This window comes from Lytechinus pictus, chromosome 5 (genome assembly GCF_037042905.1).
Source record: "Lytechinus pictus isolate F3 Inbred chromosome 5, Lp3.0, whole genome shotgun sequence".
Lineage (NCBI taxonomy): Eukaryota > Metazoa > Echinodermata > Echinoidea > Temnopleuroida > Toxopneustidae > Lytechinus > Lytechinus pictus.
Window position 1 is genome coordinate 2,727,791 of NC_087249.1, and position 20,843 is coordinate 2,748,633.

Below are 20,843 nucleotides of genomic sequence, written 5' to 3' on the forward strand. Positions count from 1 at the left end.
ATACATGTACATTAATAACAGTAGCTCCGCTTCTGGGGGATTTGAAAGATGCAATTCACAGCTTTACCAAAACTTTGAATTTAATTTTAATACCTACAGCTAAATTGTATAAATCCATATACTGCCTTACTTTCATGACAGAGGAATTTTAGATATTGATCACATGAAATGACATTTTCTATTTAAATGTTTTTTTTTCTCTCTTTGTGAATACCATTAGGTTACAGCATGGAAAGAATTGGTTCATGGTATGTTTGGCATTGTGTGTGTTGGGTTTAATCCTTATCCTGATCATCAATGATACAAGTATTAACATCATGCAGAGGACTGTCAGTGCGCATAGTAGAAACATTGGCAGGTAAGACCACTTTCAAGTCTGGACTCATGATCATGAGGAGCATTTCATTAACATTTTTTTGTCTGACAAGTTTTCAGATCTAACAGCTTTCCTTGATTTTGTTTGGCTAAAAGCACTGTTACTAAAAATAGGACTTGTTGGATAAAACATCCAACATGTCCTTTCATGAAACGCTCTTATCTGAAGATGATGTGTGGATCGTATCTGAGTCACCCTTTTCTGGGTTTTGTCATTTTTTTTTCAATGATGGATAATGCAATTCTATATGATGTAATTAACTTTTTGCAATATAATTTTATTATTTCAGTAGCTTATAACAACAGATTCCCTTTTGCAATATTTTCGCAAGTTTTATAATTCAGGGTCCTGCACTACTTGTGCCAAATCTTGTGATTTACTGTAAAAGAATATTCATACAAAATTATGTTGAGACATTTAGCTTTGACACAAAATGAAAACATAAAATTTGACAAATTGCAATTAAATGAAAAGTCAAATTGTCATTAAAACTTCTGTTGTTTTATAATCCCAAGATACTCCAAGGATAAGATCCTACCCATCTTATCAAACATGTTACGAGGCACAAAGACGGAGGCAGAGCTTGGAGACATGGAGAGAACCTCAGTCAATGGGTCATTCTTCAGGTCAAACTTAGATGATATCCAAGACCAAGATTACAGCCAAGCTCCAGAGTTACCCATTGCTAAAATGCTCATTGAAGAGAAAAAATATCGCCATGACGACCAGTTTGAAAAGTACATTGTGAGTCAATGATAACTTGAAGATTTTGTTCAGTAGAATGGAATATGGTACTGTGAATTGTTCACTTCTATTCATGAACTATCCTCTCTCATTGAGGCTTTGTTCATTCCATTGCACTCAGCCAGCCTAATGGCTTCATGTGATAGTTAGAACACAACCCAATTCAGGTGCTGATCAGTTCATATATTACTTTTTAGATAGAACTTTATATTGATTCATAACACATGCAATCAGTTGTATTCTATTCTATAATTCTGGATTCTGATTAAAAAAGTTTTGAGTTCAACACTTCATAGAATCTCTGTCTTTTCAAAGAAGAAACACCACTTGTTAAAATCAATTTTGATTTGTTTATTCGCCCCCTCCTGACGACATTGATTTCCTGTTTTCTCCTCATCTCTAGAAATGTCCTACCTCAGTGCGGAAGAAGATGTTGGATAATCCTAAGATTCGATCCAAGTTTATTCCTGATATACCAATCCTCATGTGGGATAAACACTTTAATGCCAGCGAGTACAGAAGACTTACTCAATATAAGGGAATCAATGGATGGAGAAATATGAATTATACTGGTATGTAAACCCTGCTATAGAAAAGTGGTCTTTGGTAATTTTTATTTGTTTTGCTAGTTAATGATTATAGTTGGTACTTGTTTTATTGAAAATTCCATTCAAAGCTATCTGATGAGAATCCAGCGATCAAGACATTTTTTCTTAAAAAATGATATAATAGTATAGATTGCTAATTATTAGATGCTTGTTACATTTTGATTTTCATGTATGAGATTATTCATTGAATGCTTAACAAAAGCCACTTTGTTAGCCTTGTCTAGATACAGAACAATAATACTTGTGATGTATTGGTATGTGATTCTCTCTCACTCTCTCTCTCTTCTTTGTCCCTCTTTCTCTTTCTATCTTGCTTCTCATTCTTGTCTTCTCTCCCGTCACCTCTCTCTTTCTTTCCATCTATCTCTCTTTTGCTCTGTCTTGTCACCTTCTCTCATCTCATTTCTCTCGTCTGCCACTACCTCATTCTCCTTCTTTTCCTCTCTCTATTTCTGTCTTTTCCATCTACATGTATCTCTCTATTTTGTTTCTCTTTCTTGTTTTCTCTCCTTCCACCTTTCTCATCTCTCTCTCTCTTGTTCATTCCCTTACGTTCATAATCTTGATATCTTCCAGATGTTCGTAGCATGGTTGGACAGCTCAATTCTCCCAACAATCAGTACATGTTTGATGACAGGTTACGGAAGGTCAAAGGTCAATCAAGAGATTGCACAACATGTGCTATCATTGGCAATGGAGGTATTCTCAAGGGTTCGGGGAAAGGAGCAGAAATAGATGCTCATGATTATGTATTCAGGTAAGCAAAATCTTGTAGAATCTATGAAAACTATAATTATGCTATATATGTGTATAGATGTGTACATATATAGGAAAATATATTTTTCCTCAGAAAAGATAGATTTCAGTCGAGATGGTGGACTTCAAATGAATTATATCAAACTTACAACTAACTGATTGTATATACATGTGATTCTGGTAGAACATGAGAAATAGGGCAATACATTGTATAGCATATGAGAATAAAAACCTTGGTTTAAAGAATTTCCCAGAAATTACTCCCTATCTCTTTATACATGTATCTAAATTGCTCCTTACTCCTGCCAAACATACACTATTTTAACAGCTGTGCCGGTGAACATTTATGTTTAGTCTGCAATTGTAGTATTTGCTCAATTCTTGAATGTCAAAATCTGAAAATTGTGATTGAATGTGAACCACAGTATTTGTACTCATTGTTAATTATTAATTACTGGCGGCGGCGGCATCAACATTGAAATCCTAACCTAAGGTTAAGTTTTTGAAATGTCATCAGTCTTATATGGACCTAGTTCATGAAACTTAGACATAAGAGTAATCAAGTATCAGTGAACATCCTGCATGAGTTTTAGGTCACCTGACCAAGGTCAAAGGTCATTTAAGGTCAATGAACTTCAGCCTTAATGGGATATTTGTTAAATTGTTAAATGTTCACATGAGTGTCCTGGTCTGAATCCATATTGGGCATTATTTAGAAATTCGTTTTTGTTTAAATAACAAAGTGTTCTATTGTATACAATTTTTTATAATATTTTCGAAAAACAAGGTAGTAAAGTTATTGGTCTGTAATTCGAAAAGAGATGTTTATCACCTTTTTTGTGTACAGGGATTATTTTACCTATCTTCATTTTGTTAGGGACTTTACCAGAACAAAAAGATAAATTTATGATATGAACTAGTGGATCAGCTATATTAAGTTGGATAACCTTTTTGACTAAATTAGTACAAACATCATCAAAACCTGTACTATTAGTACTTTTGAGCTTAGTTACAATATTTATTATTTCATTAGCATTTGTTGGATTTATTACAAGGATTCCAAAATGTGAAGTAAGTTTAGAAGTGACTGATTTGTTCAACTTTGAACGAGCAATATGTATTTAACTCTTCAACAATTTCTACATCTCTAGCTATTTTATTCCTATGTAGTTAATGAAATGTGTACACAGGGGTAATCAAACATCACTGATCAACTTGCACAAGTCTTTGGTCACATGATCAAGGTCAAATGTCATTTAGGGTCAATGAACATATTATTTTGAATGGTGTTTTTTATGAAAAATCTATAGATTTTTTCAAAGTTAGCACTGCTGCTATATTTAATCGTGTAATGCAGGCAAGACTACCAAAGGTGCTGCACTTGTTGTCAGAATCTGTAAAATCAAAATATAAATTTCCCCATTTGGACATGAGCATTCGTACAAATCAATAAAAACATTTTATCATGGGGCATCATGGTCTACTGGTTACGACTTTTGTCTCTCAATCAGAGGGATATGGGTTCAAATCCCAGCCTCAGCGTGTTTTCCTTCAGCAAAAAATTTACCCACGTTGTGCTGTACGCAACCCAGGTGAGGTGAATGGGGACCCAGCAGGATTAATTCCTTAAAATGCACTTAGCGCTGGAAGGCTGCTTGAGCTAAAGCTGGGGTAATAATCCGGAGTTTTATCTTCCATAACTACGGCAACAACATGTCTAGGTCACTGCATGCGATACATGCATGCCATAACTACTTCACAAGTGACATGAGAAACTCTTGTACTTTGACATACGACTGCTCAGCCCAGCATGCCCGCCTTCACCCCGGGACCCCCCTGGGCTAGTCATGAGAAGCGCTAGGCCTACATGGTGTATTATGGCATGGATAAGAAAGTGGTTCTTCTAACAAATTGAGTACATATTAAAGGAGAAAAAAATATAATACTTAATTACGGCTTAGGTATATATATAGTCCATCGAATCGATATTGCATCGAAAATGGATTATTGGTGGATCGCTGGCAAATAAATCCATTGGTCATATTCACCCCTCCAGCTAAAGCATTTATATGTGCACAGCAAAGTCCGTCTGAAATCTATCCAGATTTTTTTTAAAATTATTTTTTGTTACTGGCTCCTACACAAACATCAAGTAATTTTGCACACATATACCGTGTTTACACTTAATCGGCATTTGAATCGGCTCGCGGTTCTGAACCGCGAGCCGATTCAGCATCGGCTTTTTCATAGCGTGTAAACGCGAGCAACTTGAATCGGCTCGCGGTTCAGAACCGGCAATTTGCACCACCAAAGTAGTAGGTTCTATACCGCGAGCCGATGCAGAATCGGCTTTTTTACTACGTGTAAACAGAAAGCCGATTCTGCACCGGCAATTTGTGCGCATTTCAATTACTTTACCATTGTGACGTAATTGTAAGCGCACTGATCCAGCGTTGTCTTTATTATGACGTATATTGTAGGTATGCGTATCATTTCAGATTTTTGCATCGGCTCGCGGTTCTGAACCACAAGCTGTAAGAACGTGTAAACGCAATCCAAATGCCGATTAAGTGTAAACACGGTAAGAGTGAAGGACATGTATGCCCCATGGACATTATGTTTTACTTTCCCCTGAAATGGGGGATTAGATTTCAAATTATTCTTACATTGCAGGGTGCTACATAACTTTTTTGAAGCACTTGCCCAGTCGGGCAAGTAAATTTTCAAATAGTTGGAAAATACTTGCCCGAATATAGATTTCACTTGCCCGAAAAAATCCTTCAAAACAAAGTGTTATTGCTACAAAACAAGTTATAGCCTTATAGTTTTACATACCATACCATTGACGGCTTTAAAAATACATTTTTCAACATGACTACTGATGTACCTTGTAGTTGTATTTCTTTTTTTAATGATTTTTATCTTGAACATCATGACAAAATAAATGGTAAATATGCTCTTTAATAAATTTCCTAATCTCATATATTTTCCATATATTTTGGAGGGGACTAGGACACACAATAAAAAAAGGGGAAATCACTGAAAATAACCAGAGAAAAAAAAATAAGAGAGGGGGAGAGAATGAAAGAAAAAAAAGTAAGAAAGACAAAAAGGACGAAGAAATAAAGGAAGAAAGAAAAGGTATAAGGATAGATGGAAGGAAGGAAAATAAAGAAAAAAAGAAAAGAAAGATACAACGAAAGACATAAAGACATGAAGGAAGGAATGAAGGAAAGAGGTGAAGGAAGGCAGAAAGAAACAATAAGGAAGAAACGAAAGGATGGATGGAAAAAAAAGAAAGATCAAAACAAAAGACAAAAAAAAGAAAATCAGAAAGAAAGAAGGAAAGAAAGAAAGAAGGAAGGAAAGAAAAAAAAATAGAAAAAAACTTGAGGGGAAGAGAAAGGAAGGAAAGAAAGGACCAAATAAAAAAGAAAAAGAAAGAAAAAAGGTAAAAAGAAAGAAAGGAAGAAAGAAAAGGTAAAAGATTGATGGAAGAAAGGAAAAGAGAAAGAAAGAAAATGAGAGAAAGGAAAGAAGAAAGATAGGAAGAAAGAAAAGGTATAAGGATAGATGGAAGGAAGGAAAAAAAAGATACAACGAAAGACAGAAAGAAATGAAGGAAGGAATGAAGGAAAGAGATGAAGGAAGGCAGAAAGAAAAAATAAGAAAGAAAAGAAAGGATGGATGGAAAAAAGAAAGATCAATAGAACGAAAGACAGAAATAAAGAAAAACAGAAAGAATGAAAGAAGGAAAGAAAGGAAGGAAGGAGAAAGAAAGAATGAAAGACAAAAAGAAAGGAAGGAATGAAGGAAAGAAAGAATGAAAGGGATGAAGAAAGGAAGAAAAGGTAAAGAATGGATGGACGGAAGGAAGACAGTAGGAAAGAATGAAAGGAAGGGGAAAAAGAAGGAAGGATTAAAGAAAGAGGTGACCAAAGGTTGGATGGAAGAAAGAAAAAAGATAGAAAGAAAAGAATGACAAAAAGAAAGACAGATATAGTAACAGAAAAAATGAACAAAAGGAAGGAAATTTGAAGAAATAAAGAGAGATTAAAAAGAAGGAAAGATAGGCAGAAAGAAAGAAAATAGAGAGGAAGAAAGCTCAAACTATCCAGTCATAAATAAAGAAGAAAATTTATCAATTTCCTTGGCTAAAAAATAGTTACGAAAGAAACCACGTTTATCAACATACACACAAATGCATATGTGGGACTGTCAAACAAGGTATTTCAGTGTGTGTGCGATACAGACGATCATTTGAAACCCGATCTTTTTTAAGCATAACAGAAGTGAAAATTTCTCCTTTTACTGCTTACAAATGACAGAGCTAACCCAATTTTTAGGAGATATGGACATTACAAGAATTTTCATTGGTAAGAAATGTGAATTTTGACAGTTCTGTCACTTCTGTGGGAGATTTCTTCCAGAGCAAACTTCGTTCGTGCAGCACCGTACTCCGTAGAAACGTGGACTAGGCGCTAGCTAGCTAGGTATGCTAGACAGCCATTGATTCTGTGTGTGTGTGTACGTCTCTGAGCTGTGTGTTTATTGCAGAAAATGACGCAAATTTTGCAATTCGAATTATAAACTTTTTGAAAGAAGAAATTAATGATATTGCTTTTTTTGTCTCTTTTTCTTTTCTATATTTTGATGGTGAAATCTGGGGAATCTTTCTGAAATATAATTTCCATAGGAGAATTTTGCTTGCCCGATTCAGGCAAGCAGTTTTTGTCTTTGCTTCAAAACACTTGCCCGACTCTAACTTTTACTTGCCCCGGGCAATCGGGCAAGCGCTTATGTCGCACCCTGCATTGTTAGGAAATTATACCGAGGTGGTGATGATTATCAGATTCTATTTATTTTCAAAACCTGAATCCATTATAGACCTTTATTTTGATGAAATTCTTTTGTTAATGGGAAAATCAAGAATTTATTTGTGGGCATAGGATCCCTGTACAGACTGAGTGCAATAATATAAGAATCTATTTAGAGGTGCCCTGATTGACTGTTGCTTCCATATTACAGAGACGCTCTCGAGCTATACGATGACTATCATGTGGCTCTAAAAAATCGTCCCAAATCTGAGATGTCATTTTTACCATAGTAGCAACTAGAATTTTGCACACAAGCCGCAGATCTAATGTCCCCATTGCGGTTGCGAAAGTAAAAATTTTCACGTCATACAAATTGCGTTGCAGGACAGTTTTTTACGACAGGGCTAAAAGTCTCTTTCAAAATCAACTAGCGACGTAGAAGTCTGTTTCCCTCGTTGAGCGAAAAGTGCTTATGAATAATAACAATGCGCCTCGGAATATATTGATTTTAGATAGATGGTGCAAAATAAATGCCTGTAATTAATTTTTATCTGTATTATGAAATTATTTTTGTACTGATAATAAAGGGGGAAAAAAAAGAGGAGAATTGGCCCTACCACTTGAGATAATCTGCTATTAAAACCAAATTGCCAATGTTATTTTATATATCTAAAGTACCCCCTACTCCAGTCAAACACACTTTATTTAAAGAGCTGTTCTGCGATCATTTTTGTTTATCTATAATGCTGAAATCGTAAGATTTGCTCAATTCTCAAATGTCAAAATTGTGATTGAATGTGTACGTGTACGTGTTTGTACTCATGATTGCTCATTATTGTTGAAACAAATCATCATCATCTGTAAAAGGCTTCAAATCTTACAATTAAGTGCTACATAAAAGGGGAAATATAATGATTTTTTTCTCTCCTGTTAAAACAATGATTTTGAATGAAGTAATTATAGTGCATAAGTGTACCATGCCTGTCAAAAAAGACACTGACAGGGCAGTTGCTAGAGAAAAAGAGGAGGGTATATTACACATATAATGCACATTTATTAGTGTGTTTTGTAGAGATGCGCTGCATTCGAGGGTTTTCTCCGATTGCTTTTGCATTTTATTGTGAATAACTGAAATGTCTGCATTGTCCCTAACATCACAAATTTGAAAATGTGCATTATTTGTTTTATAAAATGGGTCGGCAGTATAAATTTGTAGTGGAAAAGTTGTTCGAATCTCTCCAAATTTTTGAGGATTGCATGGATGAAAAGATGACACCTGCTTTCTATAATGACATGACAGGCGTATCTAGTATGAGTGCCTATTGAAAGTAAGCCGATTAAAATCCTTGCCATAGCCTTTTCTTTGAAAGAATCCATATTTTGCACATATTTCAGATAGCTTCTCAGTTTTTATGCACTATGTGTAAAACGAAGCACCGAAAATGCATAGCTGGGAGAGCACTTATGACCTGATTATGCACTCACTATTGGCAACATCCTTGAACCCGTTTTATGATTTCTTAAGCATATTTTAGTACTTGATTAATCTAATAATTTGATGAGGAGGAGAAGGATGATGATGATGATGATGAATTGATGGAAGAATACTGACGTTCAATTATTTTTAGATATCCATGATGAAAACACAGGTGCACAGTCAAGCTAAGCTTAATATAGTGGCAACCCCTACAACCATTTTAATTGATATGTTATAGAAAATATTACTTTGTTCATTATTTTCCTGTATAATTAAAGATACTTTTTTTTCTTCAAATATCTCTTTGATACAAAAATGTTTTGTTACATTCTCTGTTGTATGTTGATTTATTAATTTGCTCATGAAAAAGTTGCAGAAATCGATAAATGAAGTGAAATGAAATGATATTTACAATTTGTTGTCCTTGTTTCATTTCACTTTTTTCATTATAGAGTAAATGCAGCAGTGACAAAAGGGTTTGAGAATGATGTAGGTAAGAAGACATCCTTTTATTGTTTTACCATGGTCACACTCCACAACACATTGGCACTGAGACACAGGACTGGATTTGAAATACCAAAAGGAGATGAGGTAAGCAATAGGGGTGTAAAGTGAAAGAGTTGAGGGGAAGAAAATATGAGGAAGGTAGAGGTATAAAACATGTTGTGTGTCTGTCCTTCCATGGTCCTTCCATCTCATTTCTGTTCTCTTGATACTTTTAATGAAGAACTGTTTGAGGGATCAACTTCAAACTTACTCTAAGTACTGAATGCATTTAGGAGTGACAATCATCTTTTGGAGTACCAAGGTCAAATGTCACAGTGATCACTACATCTTGTGCTATGACCAAATAAATGTTCAACATTGGGAGTTCTTGGCTCATTCATTATGCATCTTGGAAGGATGATAATCTTAGTTGATTTGAGGGTCATGAGGTCAAAGTTCAAAGATTACAAAGGTCATTATATGCAATGAAATAATCTCTTTCTTGTGGTCAACCAAAGAACTGTTTGAGGGATCAACTTAAAATGTGGTATTTTGGAGGGTTAGCAATCATTTGGGTGCTCAAAGTAACAATGCTCATTTAGAAGGCATAAATTTCTACTGTTCACATAATCCATCTCGTTTTGTTTGTTGTTCAGTATAAATAGTTTCAAATCTTTTCATCATTCCGTAGAATCTTCGTTACCTATTCTTTGCTGATTCTGACTGGACTTACACCTTTCTATCTGCTGCATTGTCTGGAAAACCTTTACCTAAAAGCACAGGCAAATACCATAGGTAAGCTTCTTATGCTAGGGATTTTTTTTCTCATATTTTGAATTCATTTTTGCTAGAAGCTTTTAAAAATATGACTAACTTTTGCTCATATTCAATTTTATTTTTTCACATAATAAAAAATCATGTACCGGTACTCTTTCTGGAATTTTAGTGCCTTGTGCCAACTTTCTTTGGCTTTTCTTATACGTTGAAGGTCTAACATTCCAACAGTTTTGCAGCCCTCGGGCACCGGGCCTTTAGTTGTGTTTAGCGTTTACCATGTAACACAGTAATTGAATACAAAAGAAAAAGCATGTTATTATAACCCTGACTAGGAGGGGGGGAAGCCCCCCCCCCCCCGGCATTTGGAGAAATATATTTGCAATGTTTTGCCACACTATTTTCTTTTGCGTCTGCCACATCTTTTAAGACCAATTTTCGGATGCCTTGGTACGCAGTTCCAAAGATATGCATAATGTTGTATGTACGTGCCGGATCAAAATTGCCCCAAAACATGATTTATGTATAAAATGTATGAATATTTTTTCTATCACTTATTCAAATTGCCTGATTTTATGCTATTCATATTTGTCACTGACAAATTTCATTTAAAAAAGCAGTGAAAAACAAAAGGTAAAAATCAAAGAATTACATAAGAAATCTATTTGATATCGCTTTTTATTTTAAAAGTACTTCTGCTTAGAATACCTTAAAGGATTTCTACACAAAAAGGAGCAAATTCGAAACTACAATTAGTGGGTTAGAATAAAAAAGTATATTGATATGCATGTTCAAGAAATAAATGACAATTTTGAAGATTAGTTAAAGGGCAAGGTGAGTACCAATTTTCAGTGTGATTGCGTGATTTATGGGTACACACTGATGATGATACAGGTGTTGTTAAACCACACATGATGGCACATGGATTTATTTACTTGTGAGCAAACAGCTGTGTATGTCATTGTTAAATACAAAATCCCCAATTTGATAGCCCCAATTTAGATATGAAAGATAATTTGACATTTTACCTGAAAATAAGAATATTTTGTGATATTATTTTTACTTTGCAAGAGGTCCTCCTGCCTTTCCTAAGCCATTGACTGCTGATAATATCAAAGTTCTGCATCCAGATTTTGAGAGATATATTAAATTAAAGTAAGTGTGTTTCATTTTTCAAAATGTATGTATATATAGTTTCTGTATCTTTGATGTGTGATTCATACATGTAGATGTTTATGTTATATTATATTTTGTATTAATCAAGCATAACATTCTTATTTTTATTATTTGATTAAAAAACCAAATCAAACCAAAAGTCATATCTGTCTAAAATTTCCCCCAGTTTTTAGCTCTGTATCATTAACTTTGAAAGTTTGTACAAGTTTGATTATGAAATGTAAGACAATTTGTATTTATGTCCTTTTTAAATTTTATGATTATCCATATCGCCATGAGCATCATGCCCGATGGATATGTGCGCTTTAAAAGAAGGGCCACCATTATTACTATTATTATTCAGGTATCCTGTTAACTTCTGTAGGTATCATAATCCCTTTGGTAATTTATTGGTGATTAACCAAGTTTATGGTCAACTTTGTATCAAAATATATCCGAACTTACCTGAACTACAAAATGTACCGTTGCACGGCTTTAGGAGGTGACGTCACAATGCCATTCATTTCATTGTGCTCAGTGAAAATGAAGGACGCGTATGTCCTGCTGGCTAGTTGCGCACTGCAGTTGCCCTAGATATGTGCGCTTGTGGGATTTCGCTTTTCTCTTTCCATTTTTTTTGCTCCTTTTTCATAGATTAATGCAGAAGAAAACTCAATATTTTTTCTTCATATTTTGCTAAATTCCGAGGTGTTGTACAACACAAATAGCAAATAAATATCTATTTATTGTAATGAAAAATATAGCAGAATTGTTTTCTTCAAGGTATCGATCGATACATCATCCTATGAGGTTTTGTACACAAGCTACCGTGCAGAAATTGCTCGTATATGCCATGATCGTGGCCATATAGCAGATTACGTAATTGCAAAAAGAGGGTAATTGACCAATCAGAAGCCTTCTCTCATAAGACCCATGAATAGATGATGTTGGGCCCATGATATAGTATTAATAATAATATCCAGTCCTTGTATAGTGCATATCATGTATCATATAACATCTCTAGGTGCTTCCCAAGGTAGTTTGATGCTATTACCCTGGCTTTAGCATGGCAAGCCATTAACAGTATTTCAAGAAATATTAGTTCTTATAATATAGTAAAAATAAATACCAGTTGCGGTAATGATCTCAAAATAAGTTCGAACAGAATGCAATAAAATGACCATCCAAATGTTTGTATGCATAAATAAAAATATGTGCCAAACAGCTCTGGAAAAAAATATGTGTAATTGCTGAGAAATGAGCAAAATAAGCACGAAATTCCATGAAATGTTCCGTAAAATGTTGGGTTTTTTTTACAATATTGATACACTGTCCCACATATGCCTTTTTGTGTCAGTGATCATCAGAATTATTGGTTTTCAGCTAAGATTTCATGATTTCACATAAATAAGTTTATTTCAATGTACCAGATCTAGATCTGTGATAATATTGTGGCATTTAACCTTGATTTTAAAAGCTTTCTCATGAAACAATAGTTAGCTGCAACTACTATGCTTTTCACACTGTACTTTTTTTCCTTAACCCCCTGGAAATTGGTGGGGCTAAGGGGAATTTCCCGGGGTTAAGCTTAGCCCACTTCGTTTTCACACTACGTTTTAGCAAAGTGAGCTAGCACGGTAAATAGTACGGTACTATCTGGCCCTGCAAAAAAGCAGGGTTAGCCGGCGTATTGTGGTGCTAGCACCATAATTACGGTGCTAAGAGATGCAGTGTGAAACAAAATCGGGCTAAGGAAATGTGGGGCTAAGCAAAAGCCAATCACAGAAGTCGAAATTGCACGTTAATCACGCTCTGTATGGTAAAATCATCAATATTCATGAGCTGTGGGATAGTCCGGGGGTTAAGGCGTTAACCCCGGCTAAGCAGATAGTATGGGGTTAAGAAAGACAGTGTGAATAAAAAAAAAGATAGTATGGGGTTAAGGATAGTCCGGGGTTAAGGAAATGCAATGTGAAAAGCATATACATGTACTCTCCTTTACCTTTGATATAATCTGCCTTGAAATGTTCTAAATCATATAGGTAAGGCCATAAACCCAGATGTGATCCCCATTATCCCTAATTCAACTCACCTGTTACAGCTTTACTTGGGAAGGGATCGTAATAATGTCTCTCATTTCCCTCATTTATTGCACCTGTTGCACATAGCTAGCTGAAGAAAAAAAGTATGTTAACAGTTTCTGACAGTGATTGAAAATAATTTGTTTGTAAATACATCACCGCATATAATGTGATTTTGCTGTGGGGGCAATCTAATACCTAATTATAAATTTATTCAGGCACTAGCTAGCCTCCTATATGTACCTCAGTCTCAATTTACAGACAACTGGAGGTTAATAGAAATTATGTACTGATGCTTGTTAACAGGTTGGAATTTGTAGGCTCCTCTCAGTACCAAAGCAGTGATGAAGTACTTAATTAGGTTCTATTCCTGCAGACTAGCTTAAAGGTAAATGAAAGTAGTTGCAGTAAACACTGATTTCACGAGAAAGTCTGTAAAACCAGGCTTAATTGTCATTATATCATCGAGGATCTAGATCTGGTACAGTTACATAAACTGAACTTTGTGAAATCTTGAAATCTACGCTGAAAAATGTTCGCACTGAAGATAACCAACACAGATAAGCGCACGTGATACAGTGTATTATTATTGCTTTGAATGTCGGCCCAACGCTTGACCCGAATCCCGTGCTTATTTGCTAATTTCTCAGCAATTACACAATTTCTTTCAGAATCCTTTGGCATATTTTTTAATTTATACAAACAGACACTTTGGTGGTCATTTCATTGGATTCTGTACGAACTCATTTTGAAATCGTTACCACAACTGGCATTTATCTTTAAGACATTGGCCCTTGTATACTCATTCGTTGCTCATATAGGATAATGAAAGTGTTATCTGTAAGTTTTCATTAGTTTAATTCTTTAAATCAATTATTTATTTGTATTTTTTTCCAGTTGGGTAAATTCAACAGCGCAACATAAAGACGTCCATCGCCCCACTACAGGTGCAATCATGCTATTAGCAGCCTTACATACGTGTGATCAGGTAACGTCATATCAATATCATCTTCAAGTGTTTCAGTGATTACTGGTTTACATAATTTTGTTGTCCATTGAAATTATGAAGTGCCACGTGTGAGTTCCTTATGTGAAAAGTTAAAATGCTAGTAGTACATGGATTTATTATCAGTTAATTGATCAAGCACAGCAATATAATGTGATGTCATTATCTCTCTCTCATTTGTATTATGAGGTGATACCAGATTTCTGATATTTTTTTTGGTGGAAAGTATGATATTTCTAAATTATATTTTTTGTGAATGTTTTGACAAGTTTTCTCAAATTTGTTATCATTTTGGGGTCCTGTTTCACAAAGACTTGTTACAATATTACAGTTTCTATAACAAGTTTTCCATCAGCAAATTAATCTGAATGATTTTAAAAGCTTTAAACTGTTATTGCCAATTGTTATTATCACAAGGTTAGTGAAATGGGCCCTGTTGTTTTCATTAATTAAAAAAAAAATTAATAAGGATCTTAACAAATGCTTGGAATATAAATTGGCCAAATTAAAGGTAACAAAATTTACCTGATTATTTAACAGAGTATCATGATTTCACTTTTGGCAAAATGTAGACTTTGAGGTGCATTGTTTTTAAATGATGAGAATGATAATCAACATTTTAACAATTCATTCTAATTAAGTTAGTGTCATTAAATAGCACTTCAGATATTATTTGAATTGCCATAGTAATTGGTAGTCCTTTTGTAAATAGATAACAATAAGTTACACTTATATAGCACTTATACTTAGTGTTTCTAAGTTCTACACATTGTAATTATTACCATGTACATTTACATAGAGCTTCATGCAATGCCTCCTCTTGTACATGTAGTCATTGCTATTCAAGAAAATTATACTAAAATGGTAATTTATAACAAATCCTTTAGATGAGTGCAGAATAAACAGAAGATATTAAGAAATATCTCCGAAAAAACATCTCTGATTTGTATATACTACACTAGCAATATGCTGTATCAAGTATTCTGTATTCATGAGGTCAAACCCATTGGTCTGTATTCTGAAATCGGGTTTAATTTAAACTGGTTTAAATTCATGGTTTTACTATGGAGAGCCAATCGTGGAATAAATCTCTAATAGTAGAATTTAAATGTATCAGCTCATTTTTCTCTCAAATTATTCTTAACTGAAGGATATATAAGATAGCTTTCTTCACCATTCAAGAGCACAGTTATTATAAGAAATATACAATGTAAGTGAAATTTTTACATTTTTAGCTTCCCATAATTTTAACAGAGTTAGACCATGGTCTACGTTAAATCTGCCTTCAGAATACAGGCTTCTGACTGGATTATCTTCTATTCTCTTTCATTCATCAGGTATCTATATATGGATTTGCAGGGAGCTATTCTGCCTTCAGTGAACATTACTATGATAAGACTTATTCAAAGCATGTCAATTTTGCAAATCATGACAACAACGCAGAAAATAAGCTTTGGCAGTTCTTAGATGAGCAAGGAATTGTCAATCTGTACCGGAGGACTGCTGAAGAAGGCTAGTGTAATGGAATACAGCTTGCTATGGTGAGAGGAATAGAGAGAATTGTTTTAAACAGGGAAATCCAATCGAAGTAGAAGATAATCACAGAGGCAGATTGGTGGAAGTTTGAATGAATGAATGAATGATAAGAAAGATATGAATTTTATGAAGTCGTGATCACTCTACCTATGGGGTTTTGAAATGGCCGACTATGTATTTTATTACTATTGTGTAATGTCATAATGGTGTAACTATTCAATTTACTCCAATACACAGAATAACTAAAATGCCATTTTTGTATAAAATTTTACTCATAATGATATTTTGCTCAATGAGGACCAATAGTGTGTTGCACTGAGGGAAAGGAACAGAGCCATAATAATAGAAAAAAACTACACAATGGGAGAATACTATGGTCATATCCTGTCACAACATACTGACTATAATGACACTTTGAATTTAAAGAGTCATAATAGTGATTTCATTGATCAAGTATCCATAACATTCTTATCACTTGTCCAATGTCATTCAAACTCACAGCATTCTGTTTTTTCCTTTTTCTGTTTCCACACAAGTCACATTGATACCAATGTTGGATACCCTTTAGCTAAGCCTTCATGTTATGTGATGTTAGCACTTTGATCAGAGTGATCAAGTTTCAGTGATGCCTTGAATGTATAGTGCTTCTTCGGATGTTTTCATCCCCTGTCAAAGTGTTCCAACAGCTTCATAGTGTCCCAACATGGTTTCCTAGAATTCCTAGAGATATTTAACTGCAATTTGATGTATGCAGAGGGCCACTGTAGTTGCATCAAGACCGTACCAACACAATAGAGGGGATCATTCTTCATCTGTTTTCACCTGTAGAAGAGAGTCCCAACTTGCTCATCAAAGGCTGTGTTGATGTTTACTTTTTGAAAGCAGTATGGGCATTCTGAAATTCACATCATAAACACTTTTTGAAATTATTGTTCATGGTGTATTACTAGCTCATCTTGGAGAGAAGCAAATTTCATAAACGTACAGCATATTAACTTCTTTTCAGTGCAAATATGGTTTGTATTTAGACAATCACAGAATTACTATATCAATGTAGATTTTAACTCTTGTGTTTTAACCATGTATACAGTACACTTATCTAAAAAGTCAATAGATTAAAAAAATGACTACTGTCAATGATAAGAATAAAAGTGATAACAATCATGATTATGAATGTAATATAATTGTTCGGCATTGAAGTATTCTATGTGTCACCAAAGTCTGCAATAGGGGATAATGTTGTGCCAATCATATGAATAATGAATGTATGCTAGTAAATATCTAGTTGTATGACATTACAATATGCTATAAACTTGTCGCTAGAAATTGAAATAGGGAATGTTATTATTGGTTAATTAATTTTTTTTCACCCACCGGAGTAAAGGCAAGATTAAGGCATCAAAGTGTCATATGCCATCTGTCATAAATGTATTCCTGCAAGATTCTCCTGTGACATAATACAGCTGATGCTTTGTTATTAGTGATGATTAATGTTCATGGAATCCTCTTTATGGTCATAATTTGAATTGGGAAATGAATTAGTATGGTATTTTTTCCCCTCTTATTGGACACCTATTTTTTGTGAGTTTAGATGTATCACAACTTTCTGTCTTAGATAATGCTGCAAATCTGTTTTAATTGTAAAAATTAAGAATCTTAAATTGATGTGTACTTAAAGATTAATATTGCCAAATCTATGTGAAATGTTTGGAGGAGAAATCTATCACTTATATGTATGTACTGGTTGTCTTTCACTGATCATTCCATGTGCTTTTACATTTAAGATGTAAGATATGATGTTTTAATTAAGATTTTCAATGCTGTCTGCCAGTGTTCTTGTGTAACATGTTGTCTCCTTTGTATGTCGTATATTTTGTTGTCATTTGTTTGTTGCGTGTTTATTAATTGGTCATAAATTTGTCTCTGTTTTATTGATTGATCATGAATGCATCTGTTTTATGCTCATTGATGTTTGTTTACATAAGTAGTAAAACCAATTTCCTGTGGGAGAATGATTTGATGCTTATAGCAAAGACTTTCAAGAAGTTTATATTTGATACCCAGTTATATTATATGATCAATATTTGACATCACCAGTGCCTAATAGTTGGATGCAAAATGAAATTCACTCATTGCATCACCATGGTTCACTTCCTGGATCCCGTTTCATAAAGACCTCTTATGATAACAAATGCACAATTTCTAAAACAAATTAGCCAATCAGAATGAAGGATTTCGTGCAACTTTGTTATTACAACAAGTTTCATTAAACGTTGCCCTGGAGGTGTTTCATGTATTGTAATTGAAATCGAAATTGTTAAGAAAATTTCTTCACAGCCAAGCATGCATGACTTCAAATAATGTCATTGCCAAAGCTGTTCATACATTACAGCTAATAGCTGGAATATGGAAACCTAACCCGGTTGCTCAATAGTTTGTAATCACATTAGTTGAAGTTTCAATAGATGTTGATTTAATGTGTTGAAGTAACTTCCTAAGCATTTATACAAATTACTTGTGGGAATTATGTAGTTTTCCATAAATCAAATGACATTGTTTGAAGTAAAGTCATGCTTTTTATAACAATTGAGAACTGAATATGTTAGCTTAACTTGTTAGCACCTTATACTCTAGTTATTCACAAAGTCATCAATAACTTTTTATGAAAATTATGAAGTTGCTCCCTGGTATGATAATTAGGGCTATGTAGGTAGACTACTTCTAGAACAGATACCCCCTCCCCACCCCTATTCCTTTCGATAGGGAAGCATGTTTGTAAAAAAAAAGACTGTGAATTCATATCCCACATTGTATAAACACGTTCATGTTCTTACATTTTACTAAGTGTCGTTACTTTAAGAGAAGATTACAAGAATTTCCAAGTTATCTTTTTGACATGTCCCTTTTTGAGAGGCCTATTTATAATTTATAATTACGACTTATTGAGTCATAAGTGAAATTCCAAATCAATATTAAGATGCTAACAGAACAAGATTGTCCCTTTTTTTTAATTCCAAAAGATTTTAATCTACAATGTAAAATTGAAGATTTATTTTTCCTAAATTCTTACATAGATATAAATAGCTGGGATTCAAAAATATAATCAAACTTCTTGAAAGCCTTTTGCATATGTATGTAAACATTAAATCCAGGTTCCTATGTCTTGTTCTCTTGTACATTCCTATTTATCATTTGTATTGCGATGAGAGCATATGCATTGTTATGTAGGTATTTTAAAATGAAAATATGTGTATGTTCCTGTTTTTTAATTCAAATGCATCAGTCTTTGTTGAATATGTGTTGCGCTCTCTCTCTCTCTCTGTACCAATAAATGTAATATTTAAACGATTGGTTATTTAAGACAAAGTATGTCTTCTTTGATATCATGTGTGAAAAAAAGCCACTGAAACTGTTTGGAAAGCCAAGTGATCTCATATATCTGCAATGACCATCATGTTCAGCATCATAAACAATTGTATATCCTTGCTTAGTAATGATCTGAAATATGATTGGTCAGTTATGGAATGTACAACCAAGCATCAAGGCAAGTTTATGAAAACCTGAGCTAGATGTAGGGATGGGGATTTTCGGTCTCATAGGCCTTTGGTCTCCCAGACTTCTAGAGAGCTGGATATGAAACATGTTTTCACAAAATTGAGATGTTGTCAATTTGAATTTGACTCTGCAAACAATGTTAGGGTTGCATCGTTGTATTATGAGCGTGCCTTTTAAACTTAAAACTGGGTATCAGTACTGGCAACTTGGTTGATATTTTTGAAGAAGGGAAGTTGATTACCAAATCTAAATGAAAATGATTAAAGTTTTGTCTCATATTCTTGTCATTCAACATATGATAAATGTCTTCTTACATTGTGATATTTGAATGTTTATTTCTCATTTACAAAGTTATTAAACTCTCATAACTGAGCATTAGAGTTTTTCCATAAAGAATGGGGTTTGCATCCACATATATACGGTTGGAGTGGAAAGATATTCCTCTCCCCCCCCCCCCCAAGAAAAAAAATACACACATGTTTGTAATTTGTAAATGTTGACAGGTGTGAATTCATTATGTAATAGATCATGGTGTTAGATTAGCTAAATATGAAATGAAAATAATAGATTTGCAGAATGGAACCCCTTCTATAGAATCATTTAAAAGTTTTCATTTTAGTATAATTTATTCGAAACAAAAGTCATATTATTAATAAACAATTGGTGATGATGGAATGAAGGAATATCACTGTGAAGTTCAATATCGGCTTGAGGCTCTGAAATTTGTTAATTTAAACATTTTATTATTTTTAATCATTATGTAGATCTTTTGAAGGATAATGAACATACTTCAATTCAGGTCTATAATAATAAAGTGGGGTATAAGGCTGAAAAAATTAAAAGAAAAACAAACTATTGACCAATGTATCTTCAGTATCACACATAAGTGCCTCAGCCATATCACACATTGTTTTGTTTTACTTTGTATTTTTTTGGACAAAATATTGGCGAATGCCAGTTATGTTCTATTAAAGGTCAAGTCCACCCCAGGAAAATGCTGACTTGAATAAATAGGAGAAAATCAAACTAGCAGAGTGCTGAAAATTTCATCAAAATCGGATGTAAAGTAAGAAAGTTATGACATTTTAAACTTTGGCTTATTTTTCACAAAACAGTGATATGCACAACTAGGTGAGTCAGTCGATGTCCATCACTCACTATTTCTTTTGTTTTTTTATTGTTTGAATTATACAATATTTCATTTTTTATAGATTTGACAATCAGGACCAACTTGACTGAACCATATAGTATTAAACAATGCTAATTCCACATGTTCAGGGAAGAATTAATCGTTGTATCACTTGACAATGAGGAGAAAATTAGAATATTTCATATTTCATATAATAATATACAAAAGAAATAGTGAGTGGATGACATCACAGACTCCTCATTTGCATACCAGCCAGGATGTGCATAAAACTGTTCAGTGAAATTAAGCAAAAATTTAAAATGTCATAACTTTCTTATTTTAC

At 33.8% G+C, this 20,843-nt stretch overlaps 1 protein-coding gene across 1 annotated transcript; it reads left to right on the forward strand.

The window, feature by feature from the left end:
• Positions 1–178: 178 nt before the first annotated feature.
• Positions 179–19,822, forward strand: LOC129262579 (alpha-N-acetylgalactosaminide alpha-2,6-sialyltransferase 2-like). The gene is made up of 9 exons (XM_064099617.1): positions 179–358; positions 892–1,120; positions 1,524–1,692; positions 2,305–2,485; positions 9,231–9,369; positions 9,956–10,059; positions 11,110–11,193; positions 14,172–14,262; positions 15,618–19,822. The coding sequence occupies exons 1-9, from the start codon at positions 246–248 to the stop codon at positions 15,795–15,797; spliced, it is 1,290 nt and encodes a 429-aa protein (XP_063955687.1). The 5' UTR covers positions 179–245; the 3' UTR covers positions 15,798–19,822.
• Positions 19,823–20,843: the final 1,021 nt, after the last annotated feature.